This window comes from Athene noctua, chromosome 2 (genome assembly GCF_965140245.1).
Source record: "Athene noctua chromosome 2, bAthNoc1.hap1.1, whole genome shotgun sequence".
In the NCBI taxonomy this organism is placed as follows: domain Eukaryota; kingdom Metazoa; phylum Chordata; class Aves; order Strigiformes; family Strigidae; genus Athene; species Athene noctua.
Window position 1 is genome coordinate 167,982,070 of NC_134038.1, and position 15,026 is coordinate 167,997,095.

Here is a 15,026-nt window from a genome sequence, read left to right on the forward strand (position 1 = left end):
TTAGCAGTGTGGAGGAGACCTGGGATTATATATAACCTCTGTGCATATACCTGTAAATATATTTTCTCATTGAGACATACTAAGAGTGTTTCATGCCTTTCTAACCAGTTCACTTGTTGGAAGCTGGCCCAGCATGTAGGACAGCACCAGTTGGCAGCAGTCACAACAGGAACTCCAGACAATCAAAATATTTATCTAGGAAAACATTTAAAGAACTTCCACCCAGCCCAGTGCTGATGAACACTGATGGGCAGTCTGGGACACTGTGTGAGCAAAACTTGTTTTTTCCATCAACAAACCCAGAACTGAAATATTTCATAACCACTATGGTCACGGGGAGGACATTGAAAATAAAAATCAAGTGAGATGTCTTCAAAAGGGTCTGATCCAAATGTAGCCTTCAACTTCACCTGCTAAGGTCTATCATGGGAACTTTCTTAAGGAAGGGAAAGGAGAAGGATCAAAACAGCTACAGGACACACTTCTGTGTCGATGACATTAAACGATTCAAGGCTGTTTGTGCATAAGTGCTCTTATTTTTTCTTGAACCACATGATGGTTTGAATTTGCACTCTTGGTTGGCAAGCAATCACATCATGAACATGATGAATTTTCTTAATCTGAAATGCATTTTGTCTGTCATATGGTTACTTGAGGGTTTTCCTAGATATCATCTGTCCCTTTCTTGTGCCTTCTAAGGCACAACAAGATTTGTGGAAGAGATATGGGGCAGGAGATTGGATGAGATGAGCTCCTGAGGTCCCATGATCCCATTCTAGCCTAGCTGCTTCTTTCTACCAGTGCTGACTGAGGATGAGATCATAGTAGTTGTCTCCTGAGTGGCCATTCTGCGAAGATGTATGCTTGAAAATCCATTCTTCTGTGTGGAAAGCTTATGTCTTCTCTCTGCCTTCAAAGCCATGAGTTTCTTGAGTCAGGAGTTCTATCTTCCTCTGTATAATGCTGCCCTATACACAGCTGCTGTGCATTACTGTTCAGACCAGGTGCCTTTGCTTCTAGAGTATCGTGCAAAGGCATAGTCCACTATAAATTTAAAAATCTTAAGTACCTTCTAATGCAAAACCTGGTAAAAATATTCAGATATTGTAAAGTAGGACAAATACACTACTCTAGTGCAAAAAGTAGCTTTTCTGCCATCCTCTCAGACTTACAAGCTCGTGAAGCAGAACAGCCCTCCCTTCTTCTCCCTGCCCTTCTCCAGAGTCACTGATGAGGCTAGTACCTGCTCACTCCTCCTTCTCTCTGTGAGAATTAACATCCTCCTTGCATGTAGGGTCTGTATCAGTGCAATGTGTCACTGCTGGGTTCATTTCACTGATCTTAATAAAGGTATTTTTGTCAGACCAGCCAATGTAGGGTTGAGTTGGGAGATGGATCCTTTGTTCTGTTGTCTGGGGAGAGGCTCAGTGTGTGTGTAGTGTGGCACAGTGTCCTCAACTTGGTGAGATACATCTTTCTGAAGCATGTTGGTTAACCTTCTTATTCTAAGTCTTAGCTACACTCTTTCTTGCTGGAATAAGTATTTATGTATCAGCTCTCTGCTCTCTCTAGGAGGGGAAAATGACATGATTGCAAATATTTCCATGAGTTGGATGATGCCGCTATTTATTTTTTTTTTACCCTGAAGAGAGAAAAGCTGTTCTTCTTGTCTGTAGGACTGACTTCTCCCCAGTCAGAGATGGAGACTTCTGTACAGGCCTCGCTTCAGCGTGCAGATAAGGAGATCAAGACAGCTCTAAAGAAACTCATGGACTCAGCATCGCTGCTGGTGACTCTCCCCCCGGACAAGCAAGAAGAAGCTGGTGGCCTTGGCCTTCCTGGGTCTGTTCCTTCAGACTACTCAGAAACAGCAGCCGGGCCCTCTGTGTTAGTTCATGAAGCCAGTACCCAAACTCAGGCTACTGGAGGGCATGGTAGGTTTGGCATGAATCTAGATAATGTCCCATAGGCGTCAAAAGAGACAAAAATATTGAACATGCCAGCAATGATTTTTTTTTTTCCCCTCATTTTTCTGTTTCATTGTGTTTTGAGCAGTTGAAGATTAAGAGAGGACATTCAGACTCAAAGCGTGAGGCTGTGGGTTGGGGTTAGGGTAGACATAAGTTTGAGGCAGATCTTTCTGGAAATAGATGTTTGAAAACTGTGTCGGAGGTAGAGTTCGGTTCATCACTTGCCCAAAACAGAGGGATAGGGGATATTTTTCCACATTTGGGCTTTTGACCCTGGACTTGCTTCTAATTTTTTGGGGGGGAGAAGAGGGAGTGGGATCCCTCCTTTACATTTATAGAAGTAATTTGGTTTCTGATTTGATGGGGTGGGTAAGGGAGGTTGCTTTTCTTTTATTGTTTGACATAAAAAGCTCAAAATATGTTTAACATCCCTTTATCAACTGTCAGAAACTTTCTAGGATGTTGAGTGCATCAGGCTAGCCAGCATTTCACTGGTTCTGAAGCCTTGATAGACTCCTTAGCAGTTTCCATGTGATTAAAACCAGTGATATGTGTGACTGTGTCTTGCCAGAACAACTCTTCCGGCTCTGCATTGTTGTTTGTTTGTGGTTTCTTTGGTTTAAAAAAAAAAAAAAAAAAAAAACAAAAACAAACAAACAAACAAAAATAAACACATGAATAAGCAGCAACCCTTTCACTCTTCCTTCTGCTTCTGCCATAGCAACATGTCTAAGCTGTCTCTGTGTCAGATCAGAGTAACTGTCCTCCACCAGTGTCAATTAAAAGGACAATGTCAAGTAGCCTTCAGCCCTCAAACTCCAGATACTGTTTTAAAAACACTCGTCTAAAATTTTATGAGAATAGAACCATTTCATGGAATCACACCCAAAATAACTGCATTAAATAAAGGACAGGGCTTTAAAGCCTTTTTGCCTTTCTAGTAGGGTATCATCTGTGAAAATAATCCTCTGGTTGAAGCAGGATAACTCAAAAATCATAAGTAAAATGTCAACTAGCAGATTATTTCCTTAGTCGTAACTACAGAGATAATGGAACAGTGAATGAGATGGTTTTACAGTCCTTCCATGTGAGAAAACTAGATGTGTTCTTAATAGAGGAAATTTTTTTAATAAGATGAAGACTTGACAACTGTCCCTATGATTGCATGCTTTGAGTAAGAAGGCGGCAAATATTGAAATAATACTGGCAATAGGAAAGCACAATCCCACCAACCTGGGATCTCTGACCCTGCCAGCAATGCCTTGACTAACTTTGTTTTCCATCCCAATAGAGCTGTTTTATGTGATTTTTAGAAACCGCTGCTGTTTTTCAAAACCAGCCAGCACCAAACATCCCTAGATTGTTCCCCCCAAAACCCCTTCCTACTGGGGAGAAGACTCCTCTTGATTTAACCTTTCCTCCTCAGATGAAAAAGGAAATGATGATACTCCTATGGAGTAACTCTAATAGTCAATATCAAAAGACAATCAGGTACTTTTGGAATGGAAGATCAAACAAGTTTTTGAAGATCTATCTGAAAAAATAATTAATAATAAAAGAAGAACAATACCTGAACTGCCATCAAGCTACACCATCTTTTTGTTTCCTTGTTCCTGTAAGCCCCAGCTGCCAAACCTCGTTCTGGTGTAACTTAGAGTTGTATGAGGACATTTTCAAAGAACCCAGGGAGGTGCATTAATGCTGATGCTATAACATCACTAGCTCTTCCATATTAGCTTACCTCCATATTATCTCCATGTTAGCTGTACCTCCAGGCAGGCCTGCCTTGACCACCAGTTTTACATTGATGTAAACTTAATCGCTTCACTGATGCTATCCATTATTGCACCAGTGAGTCAAGAACTGTTCTTATAATTAAAAGTTTAATTGAAGCATTCATGTGTAAGAAGGTAACGTGGGGCATCCCTGGAGGTATTTAAAGACATGTAGACATGGCACTTAGGAACACGGTTCAGTGGTAGACTTTGTAGTGTTAGGTTAATGGTTGGACTCAATGATCCTAAGGGTCTTTTCCAACCTAAATGATTCTCTGATTCTATGATTTCATCATAGCCATGTGCTAGAACTCAAACACAGTTAAAGTATCTCCTATAAAGGATGTATTGAACTCATTCCAGTCATTCTATTTCTTCTTGTCCCTACTGATTGCTTGTCCTATTTTGTCTCTGTGTGTTTCCTTGCAGAAAAGTTTAGTTTTGTGCAGTCAGCAGTGTGCCACCAGTCAGTCTCTCTGATGTTATTCAAGTCCTTTGCTTCATGTGGTCTTCTCAGAAGGGCCAAATTCCTCTCTTAGCTTCAGTGACTGCACTCAGCTAAGGTCAAACAGACTCAGTTCTGACACAAGGCAGACTAGAGATGCCTCCAAAGGTTTGACTGGGTTTCAGGTTGCCATCATAGGTGATGAGTCTAACTTGCCCTGTTTCTGCTGCCAGAGAAAGCACAAAGGCAGATTCCAGCTGAAGAACCGAGTGTGCCAGAGCCCAGCCCTGGTCCTTCTCGTGAAGAAACAGCTGCTGCAGATGAAAGCACTCAGGAGCGCAGTGTTCCTATTACCAGGTAAATATCATCTCAATACACAGATTTTCAGATGTGCCAGACTTTGTGGCAAGAAAAGCAAGTCCTCTGTGGTAGAGGAAGCAGGTGGTCACTTGAACTGATGCTTGTTTGATGTCTGGGAAGCTGATGGAGCAGTTCATCTTGAGTAACATCACACAACACATGTGGGACAACCAGATGATCAGGCCCAGTCAGCGTGGGTTTAGGAAAGGCAGGTCCTGCCTGACAAACCTGATCTCCTACGACAGGGCGACCTGCTTATTGGATGAGGGAAAGACTGTAGATGTTGTCTACCTTGACTTTAGTAAGGCCTTTGACACCATTTCCCACAGCATTCTCCTAGTGAATCTGGCTGCTTGCGACTTGGATGGGCACACGCTTTGCTGGGTAAAAAACTGACTGGCTGGCCGGGCCCAAAGAGTTGTGGTGAACGGAGTTAAATCCAGTTGGCAGCCGGTCACAAGTGTGTCCCCCAGGGATTGGTTTTGGGGCCACTCCTGTTTAACATCTTTATTGATGATCTAGACGAGGGGATCGAGTGCCCCCTCAGTCAGTTTGCAGATGACACCCAGCTGGGTGGGAGTGTTGATCTGCTCGAGGGTAGGGAGGCTCTGCAGAGAGACCTGGACAGGCTGGAGCCATGGGCTGAGCCCAACTGGGGGAGTTTCACTGAGGGCAAATGCCGGGGGCTGCCCTTGGGCCACAACAACCCCCAGCAGGGCTACAGGCTTGGGGAGGAGTGACTGGAGAGCTGCCAGTCAGAGAGGGACCTGGGGGGGATTGATAATGAGCCAGCAGTGTGCCCAGGGGGCCAAGAAGGCCAATGGCATCCTGGCTTGTGTCAGCACCAGCCTGGCCAGCAGGGACAGGGAAGGGATCTGAGCCCTGGGCTCGGCACTGGTGAGGCCGCCCCTCGATGAGTGGGTTCAGTTCTGGGCCCCTCACCCCAAAAAGGCCATTGAATGACTCGAGCGTGTCCAGAGAAGGGCAACGGAGCTGGGGCAGGGTCTGGAGCACAGGTCTGCTGGGGAGCGGCTGGGGGAACTGGGGGGGTTCAGTCTGGAGAAGAGGAGGCTGAGGGGAGACCTCCTGGCCCTCTGCAACTCCCTGCCAGGAGGGGGCAGAGAGGGGGGATGAGTCTCTGGAGCCAAGGCCCCAGCGCCAGGCCCCGAGGGAATGGCCTCAAGCTGCCCAGGGCAGGGTCAGGCTGGCTCTGAGGAAGGATTTCTGTGCAGAAGGGGCTGTTGGGCGTTGGAATGGGCTGCCCAGGGCAGGGGGTAGTCCCTATCCCTGGAGGGGTTGAAGAGTCGGGCTGAGCCAGCGCTGAGGGGTCTGGTGGAGTTGGGAACAGTCAGGGGGAGGTTCACGGTTGGGCTGGATGATCTACAAGGTCTTTTCCTACTTTGATGATTCTGTGATCCTGTTGTTATTCTTTAGAATCCTGTTCACACATGCATTGTGCAAGAAGGACAGAATAGGCTGGAGAGAAATTCATCCCCCCCCAACAATATTCTTGTATTAATTTTAAGTAAATAATTTGTCTGGTCAATGACAGGGTGTAATCTTGTATCTCTGTAGTTTTATGTGGCTTATGTCATGATCTTTTCTCTTGGGTTTTATCAAAGAACATCACCAGCTGCAGGGGCAGGAGACTGGTATAGAAAAGAAGATGTGGCCTGGGATGTACACCGTGAAGTTTATATTGAGACCACAGAAAGAACCTGTGTGTATAAGACTGAGGAGAAGACCCCAACAAGTAAGTAGAAACCTTGTTTCCTTTTCCCAGATACCATGATTGTCACTGTCTTCTCTTTTGGTAATAACTCCTGATGACTTTTTAAAAATACTTCAATTTCTTGAGCAGTAACTGTTTATTAAACAAAAAGTAAAATATAAGCATGAAGATGAGAAGCCTAAAAGGAATGCCAGTATAAAGAAGCCTAAATATACTGCTGTGATATCTCTTGATCTGACATGAAGCTAAAGTTACATTCTAAATGACCAGTCCTATAAAATCCATTTTAGTAACTCAACCTACACCAGCACACTACGAATCAACTTGTGGTATTGTGCATGCAGCAAACCCTTGTGTCTCACCAGGTCCTCCCTATATGCAAGTGACAATAGAGGATGTGCAGGTGAATTCTGGGGAGTGTGCCAAATTTCAGGCAGTCATTGAAGGAACGCCTCAGCCTACCGTTTTGTGGTTTAAGGTAAGTGCAAACTTCCCTCTGGCTGAGAGTAAGGACCCACAGAAAGGACTTTAGTGCAGTACTTCTGTGGGGAATTTCTTTTGCTCTTTCATCTCACACCTCTTACACCAATTCTGCGTCCTATCTATAGGCTTTGTTGAACCAGCTGCAGTTCTCGCTGGAACCATCAATGATGCATCTCACCCTGGGTTGTCTCCAATGTCATTGTGGCTCCTTTTGCAGAAAGGGGAACCGGGATGGTTTGGGGACCAAGATGGGCAGGAAGGGAGATTGGTTCCTGCCTGAGAGCTACAAAGATGCGTGCTGTAGTTTTGGGGGTCAGGGATGGGATTAAGAGTGGTTTATTCCAATTGTCAATGTGACTGTCAGACTCTGTATCTTTTCTATAGCTAACGATAAAATGAGCATGACTGAGGACAATGAATATCCCATAGAAAGGAAGGAGAAATAATTCATTATTCCTCAGAACATTGTCATGTTTCTGAAATAAGTCAGTGTTGTTCTATAATGATTATCTGTAACTCTTCTGTCCAACTAAGTGGTTTGTACGCACAAGTTTTATTACATTTTTTTTCTGCATGGGAAATGCAAGGACCAGCTCCTCAGACAAATAAAATAACTTTAAAAAAATAAGTAAAATGCAAAGAACTCCCTCCCATGCATTCACACACGCATACAGGCGCACATCTGAACACACTGAAAAGAATAAGAACAAGGCAAGAATATATGATACACCCTGTTAACACTCTTGCAATCTCTGACACTTCCAGCTCAGTTATCACAAGCTAGCTGACTTTTTATCTATTTACTAACCCACAGTAAAGCTCTCCACATGCTTATCTAGCCTCTTGCACCCACGCAACATCTCCCACGTACTGTGTCCTTTGTCAAGGGGTTCAACCCACTGACAGTACACTGCCTCAAGTGCCACCTCTTTTTGGCTGTTCTGTGCTTATTTATCACAAGCTTTCATGTGTTGGCTCTTACATCTTTTATCAGGAAAAGTTAATCTCTGTCCACTCACTAGGCTATTCATAATTCTGTACAGATCTATTGTGTTGTATTGCTAGAGCTTCCCTTCCAGGCTGAAGAACCCTAACTTGCTGTGTCAGTCCTCATCTGGAAGCTGTTACAAAAAGAACATTGCTGCAACAGTACCACACCCTGGGCAAACAGGATTTATAAGACGATGCTTTCTGTCTTATTCTTCATATCTTCCCTAATAATTTCTAACATCTCGTACTCTGACTGTCGCCAAGCTCCGAGCTGGTGCTGCCATGGAGTGATTTACTGTAACTCAAAGATTTGCTCCAGTGTAATAAGGAACAGTTCAGAGACTTTTCATGGGGGGGGAATACAGTTGCATCACTTTACATTTATTGTATTTTATACATTTATCTGGTATTTTACTGTCCAGACAGGAGGTCTCAAAAGGTCCTTTTGCAAATCTTCATAATCTGCTCTCTGTCACACACACCGCCTCCTGGTCATTTTTTCATATTAAACATCACAAGTGCCAGCACAAGCTGGAGACTAGGCAGGAGCAAAGTAGCTCCTCTTACTGCTCCCAGGGCTGACTGCTCAGGCGTGGTGTGCTGGGAAAGCTGAAGAATAAACCACATAGCCCTGGGGATCCCTCTGAAGCCTGTATTCCTATGAATGGGTTCTGAAACAAAAATGTTACTGGGTAATGTGGAAGCAGAGAAACAGTTAGACATGGGGGAGCTCTTCAGCCAGCATTTTGTTAGTGAGATGTGCTAGCCTGAATGGTTTGTGTTGCAGCTCTGCTGCTGTGTCTCATTTCTTGAAGGGAAGAAACATCTGTTTCCATCTTACTTTTTCGACTGCCAAAATGTCATTTCGTTCTTTCAGGGCACTTCATTGCTGACAGAGAGCAAGAGGGTCCATCAAGGGAAGGAAGGAACAACATATTTCTTAGTTGTGGACAGTGCTGTCTTGGAAGATGGTGGTGTTTATACCTGTGTTGCCAAAAATGCAGGAGGGGAGGTTCTGTGCAAAGCAGAGCTTATCGTACATGAAGGTAATGTCATTCTTTCAGCTGCAGGAGTTGCTACCATAGCCCCTGCAGTAGGTATTCTGTTGCAGTCATCTCCTGGTACCCATATGGTGTCTGCTCTGTACTCCTGCATAGCGTTTGTGTGTTACCAGCATGGCATGATCCAGTATAAGAGCAAATGATCTAATGACCTACACTTATATATAAATGAGATATGTTTTTTCTCTGCTTTAGACTACATGATGAACTGATACAATGGGCCACAGAAATAAGTGGGGACATTTCTCTGGTAGTGTTCTGCTCTTTAGCCTGCCTCTTCTGATTTATCTCAGGTGAAGATCATAGAATCATGTAATGGTTTGAGTTGAAAATGACCTTAAAGATCATCCAGTTCCAACCTCCCTGCCCCGGGCAGGGACACCTTCCACTAGCCCAGGTTGCCCAAAGCAATGTCCAGCCTGGCCTTGAACCCTTCCAGGGAGGGGGCAGCCACAGCTGCTCTGGGCAACCTGTGCCAGGGCCTCACCGCCCTCACAGGGAAGAATTTCTTCCTATTATCTAATCTAAATCTCCCTTCTTCCAGTTTAAAACCGTTACCTCTCATCCTATCCCTACACCTCTGATCCAGAGTCCCTCCCCCCTTTCCTGCAGCCCCTTTCAGTCCTGGGAGGCCGCTCTAAGCTCTCCCCGGAGCCTTCTCTTCTCCAGCTGAACCCCCCAACTCTCCCAGCCTGTCCTCACAGGGGGTGCTCCAGCCCCCCAGCATTCTCGTGGCCTCCTCTGGCCCCGCTCGAGCAGGTCCGTGTCCTTCCGCTGTTGGTGCCCCAGAGCTGGACCCAGCTCTGCAGGGGGGTCTCACAAGAGCAGAGCAGAGGGGGAGAATCCCCTCCCTCGACCTGCTGCCCACACTGCTCTGGGTGCCGCCCAGGACACAGTTGGCTTTCTGGGCTGCAACCACACATTGCTGGCTCATAGTCAGTTTTTCATCCTACCCCGAAGTCCTTCTTTGCAGGGCTGCTCTCAATCCACTCCTCACCCAGCCTGTATTTGTTCTGGAGATTGCCCCAATCCATGTGCAGGACCTTGCACTTGGCCTTGTTGAACTTCATGAGATTTGCAGAAGCCCACATCTCCAGCCTGCCCAGGTCCCTCTGGATGGCATCTCTTTGCTCCAGTATGTTGGCTGCACCACACGGCTTGGTGTCCTCATCAAACTCGCTGAGGGTGCCTCAATCCCACTGTCCGTGTCGCCAACAGAGATGTTAAACAGCGCCGGTCCCAACACTGACCCCTGAGGAACATCACTTGTCACTGCTCTCCAATTGGACATTGAGCCATTGACTGCAGCTCTCTGAGTGCAACCACCTAGCCAATTCCTCATCCAGCAAGTGGTCCATCTGTCAAATCCATGTCTCTCCAGTTTAGAGACAAGGATGTCATGGGGGACAGTGTCAAATGCTTTGCACAAGTCCAGGTAGATGATGTCAGTTACTCTCCCCTTATCCACCAATGCTATAACCCCATCACAGGAGGTCACCAAATTTGTCAGGTACAATTTGCCTTTGGTGACGCCGTGTTGGCTGTCACCAATCACCTTCTTATTTTCCATGTCCCCTAGCATAGTTTCCAGGAGGATCTGCTCTACGATCTTGCCAGGCACAGAGGTGAGACTGACTGGCCTGTAGTTCCCTGGGGCTTCCTTTTTTTCCTTTTTTAAAAATGGGGCTTATGTTTCCCCTTTTTCAGTCAGCGGCAACTTCAGTGGACTGCCACAGCTTCTTAAATATGATGGATAGTGGCTTAGCAATTTCATCTGCTAGTTCCCTCAGGACCCACAGATGCATCTCATCAGGCCCCATGGACTTGTGCACCTTCAGGTTCCTTAGATGGTCTCCAACCTGATCTCCTACAGTGGGCAGTTCTTCATTCTCCCAGTCCCTGCCTTTGCCCTCTGCATCTTGGGCGGTGTGGCTGGAACACTTGCCCGTGAAGACTGAAACAAAAAAGTCATTGAGTACCTCAACCTTTTCCATGTCCCAGGTAACGAGGTCTCCTGTTTCCTTCCCATATTTTCTCTAATCTTACTTTTATCACCGATGTACCTGTAGAAGCTTTTCATGTTGCCCCTGACGTCCCTGGCCAGATTTAATTCTATCAGGGCTTTAGTTTTCCTAACCTGATCCCTGGATGCTTGGACAGTTTCTCTGTATTCCTCCCAGGCTACCTGTCCTTGCTTTCATCCTCTGTAGGCTTCCTTTTGTGTTTGTGCTTGTCCAGGAGCTTCTTGCTCATCCATGCAGACCTCCTGGCATTTTTGCCTGACTTCCTCTTTGTTGGGATGCATCACAGCTGAGCTTGGAGGAGGTGATACTCAAATATTAACCAGCTTTCTTGAGTGCCTCTTCCCTCCAGGGCTTCATTCCATGTTACTCTACCAAGCAGATCCCTGAAGAGGCCAAAGTCTGCTCTCCTGAAGTCCAGGGTAGTGAGTTTGCTGTGCTCCTTCCTTGCTGCCCTAAGGATCTTGAACTCCACCATTTCATGGTTATTTCAGCCAAGGCTTCCCTTGAGCTTCACACTCCCCATGAGCTCCTCCTTGTTGGTGAGAACAAGGTCCAGCATAGCACCTTTCCTCATTGGCTCCCCTATCACTTGGAGAAGGAAGTTCTCCAAGTACCATCAATGCAGTCCAAGAACCTCCTGGATTGCTTGTGCCCTGCTGTGTTGTCCCTCCAACAGATATTGGGGTGGTTGAAGTCCCCCATGAGGATCAGGGCTTCTGAACACGAGGCTGCCCCTATCTCTCCATAGAGGGCCTCATCCAATCGTTCTTCCTTGTTGGGTGGCCTGTAGCAGACCCCAACTATAGTATCGCCTGTCCCTACCCTCCCTTTAAACCTGACCCATAAGCTCTCGGTCGGCTCCTCATTCATCCCTGGGCAGAGCTCCTTGCACTCCTGATGGTCACTGACACAGAGGGTGACAGCCCCCCTCCGCATCTCCCCTCCCTGTCCTTCCTAAAGAGCCCCTATCCTTCCATCCCAATGCTCCAGTCATAGAAGCCATCCCACCATGTCTGCATGTTGCCATGCAGGCGTGCACATGTCTCTAACTCCTTTTGTTTATTCCCCATGCTACATGCGTTTGCATAGAGGCATTTAAGTTGGACAAAGTTCATACCGACAGGTTCTGATATCAAACAGCTCCATTTAATTCTGCGCAGAAGTTTAGAGGACCCCTGTAATTTTTCCTGCCTTAAATTGTCTTGTAATAACTTTGCATGCTATTAGCAAGGCCTTGTTGTCTGAATATTAACAGTCTTTCCTTCATTTTCCTTCATTCCCAAAGCTAAGAAAGACCAAGCAGCAAAGAAAGTGGCCACCAGGAGAAAGCTCCATTCCCTTTATGAGGTTAAGCAGGAGATTGGAAGGTAAATGAATTTTCCAACTTTGCAGCATCACCGCCAGAGAATATCTAATTGCCCATCTGAACTGCTCAGCACCTGTAACCAGAGGCAGAGGTGGGCCTAGCTGTGGGAAAGTCTGAAAAGATGAAAGTGGGAGGTCACCCCTTTGCAGGTGTGTTGAAAGCACTTTCCTGAGGTTTCTGACAGAGGATGGGAGAGTCCATACGGCCCATAGGTCCAGGTTGCTCCAACCAGAAAAAACACCAGCCAGGGCCTGGCAGGATAGGTGCCCAGGTATGGTTTCTTGGCAGCGTTAGCATCACAAGCCCATAAAGACATGTGCACAAGCACTGTGTCCGTCCAAGGGATCCAAGAGCATCAGCCTTTGTCAGCACAAGACTCTGTCACCTGCAACATCTACTTCCTTGATGTGAACTCGTTGCTTAGTTTTGGAGATAGCCAGGAGAGGGCAACAGCACTTCACCTACAGGAAAATGAGTTTTTCATATTGGAGAATTTATGCCCTGAGCAGTAGGGAGCTGTCAAAGTCTGGGATGCAGAAAAGTCTGCACCTGCTCTGCAGGGGGCTTTCAATCAAGTCTAAGGAGGGCTTGTCCTTTGATTTTACACAGAGGCTGCTTCAGCTTTGTGAAACGAGTTGTACACAAAGGGAACAGGGTGTCTTGTGCTGCCAAATTCATACCTCTGCGAAGCAAAACGAAGGCTCAAGCGCATCAGGAGAGGGATATTCTTGCCTCTCTATCCCACGACAGAATTACCAGGCTCCTGGATCACTTTGAAACACGGAAAACACTGATTTTGATTCTGGAGTTGTATCCTTTTCTGTGCTGCTTGTCTGAGGAGGCTATGAAGTACTAGGTAGAGAGCTCATTTATTAAATAACTAAGCAATTAACTTTTTTTGGGTTTTACCTGAAATAAAATGACACGCAAAATCTTTCTCGGCACTGCAGGACACCACAGCTCTCTGAGATCATCACTGAAGTACTATGTTTCTGCTGTTTCAGAAAAAATCATGATACTTGTATGTATGAGTGTTAAGCACCAAAGCTCATTTTCCGAAATGTCTGGAAGTGAAGGACTCTGTTTCTATGAGATCAGTCTGGGTAAGCACCAAGAAAACACAGTGCAAAGCAGAAAAGCCCATGGCCAACTGGTAGATTATAGCACAAGAGATACCATGCTCCTGCTTGTAGGGAGCAGAGCATCCCAATTCTGCAAGGACTTTAATGTATTACATGTACATCACGTTGCCTGCGATCACCTCATGTTAGCTGGATAGAGGTGGTTACAACATAAAAATATGCATTCAGCTGTAGTTGTGTTTTCCCTTAATGTTGTTATCAGATGCTCCAGTGAAGAGCTCCTTGACCGTTTATTCAAGAAGAGCGTCGTTACTGAAGCAGAGGTAATCTTTGTTTTTCATTGGAAAGTCCAGAGTTGGTGGGTACCACCAGAGTACCTTCCAGCTGCATTTTCCTTTTTGAATATGAGGAATGTCTCTAAACCAGTGATAATCTGTCAGAACAGATTCAGCCTTTAAAATGTGTACCCACGAGCTTTCATTACTAAATTGAGTTTCTTCAGGGAATAACTAGAAACAGTCAGTGGTTTTGACCACCAGCATTGCATTCCGCCTAGTACAGATAATATTTGCTCTGTTATCTGCATATCTTTGCTATCTGTCACCTGGAGAGTCAGTATCTTTGCTTGCTTAATAACACTTTATCCCCTCACAAATGTACTTCTATTGATTCCCTTTCAGCCTCCAAACCAAGGGCTGAAATTATGGTTTCTAAGGACTTTTTTTGAGGTCCTTGGTCCTCAAAGTTCAAAATGTTTCCCGTCTCCCATCTAGTAGCCAGGCATCCTGTACCTTCCAGCACTTAAAGGGGTCCTACAGGAAAGATGGACAGGGACTCCTGATCAGGGGGTATGGGGATTGGACGAGGGCTAATGGTTTTAAAATGAAAGTGGGGAGATTCAGATCAGATCTAAGGAAGAAATTCTTCCCTGTGAGGGTGGTGAGGCCCTGGCACAGGTTGCCCGGAGCAGCTGTGGCTGCCCCCTCCCTGGCAGGGTTCAAGGCCAGGTTGGACGGGGCTTTGGGCAGCCTGGGCTAGTGGAAGGTGGCCCTGTCCGGGGCAGGGGGGGTGGGACTAGATCTTTAAGGTCCCTTCCAACTCAAACCACTCTAGGATGTTATGCTTTTATTGGTAAAATTGATTTTTCTTTTAGAAATACTCAGAGGAAAACATCATAGAATCCTAGAATGGTTTGGGTTGGAAGGAATCTTTAAATATCAGATCTCAGCTAACAGTATAAAATGTCAAAGGTAGAGGATTTCCAACGCTGAAGCTGGCAGTAATATTCACTCCTTGTTCAGTCATAGTCAGATTGCATCTACAAATGGTCAAGAAAATAGGTTTACAACTTAGTTTTAAAGTGCATTTGTGTTTTAAATGTGTTTGCCTGATTTACACCAAGCTAGAGCTGAGTTTGAGTTAGTTGATAAGGTGCATCAGACTTGATTTCTATATCTCTTTTTTGTATGTTTGTAGGGTTGTTTTTCTTTTAGAGTAAGGGCTTTTTCACATATAGAAGGCTCCAGCAGGGCAGTGTGTTCACACGAGGCACAGCTTAATTCCACAGCATAATATTTGTTTCACATCTTAATTGAACTGCAAGACTAATATAAGAAGTTGATTCTAGCTTTAAAAGTATTTTTAATTTGATCTCTCCCTCTTTCAGGTATTAAAAATGTTGGTGGAACCAGGGACCCTCTTATTTACTATTAATGTTTAACAATTTTTTAATAATTGG

General features: G+C 45.5%; 1 protein-coding gene across 7 annotated transcripts in view; it reads left to right on the forward strand.

The window, feature by feature from the left end:
• Positions 1–15,026, forward strand: part of OBSCN (obscurin, cytoskeletal calmodulin and titin-interacting RhoGEF) — a 188,117-nt gene that overhangs the window by 153,042 nt on the left and 20,049 nt on the right. For all 7 annotated transcript variants that reach the window (XM_074901084.1, XM_074901087.1, XM_074901086.1 and 4 more), the window contains 8 exons: positions 1,677–1,934; positions 4,424–4,547; positions 6,173–6,303; positions 6,648–6,760; positions 8,633–8,801; positions 12,126–12,207; positions 12,816–13,016; positions 13,551–13,611. In XM_074901084.1, coding sequence (XP_074757185.1) covers positions 1,677–1,934; positions 4,424–4,547; positions 6,173–6,303; positions 6,648–6,760; positions 8,633–8,801; positions 12,126–12,207; positions 12,816–13,016; positions 13,551–13,611 — 1,139 coding nt within the window. The remainder of the gene's footprint in view (positions 1–1,676; positions 1,935–4,423; positions 4,548–6,172; positions 6,304–6,647; positions 6,761–8,632; positions 8,802–12,125; positions 12,208–12,815; positions 13,017–13,550; positions 13,612–15,026) is intronic.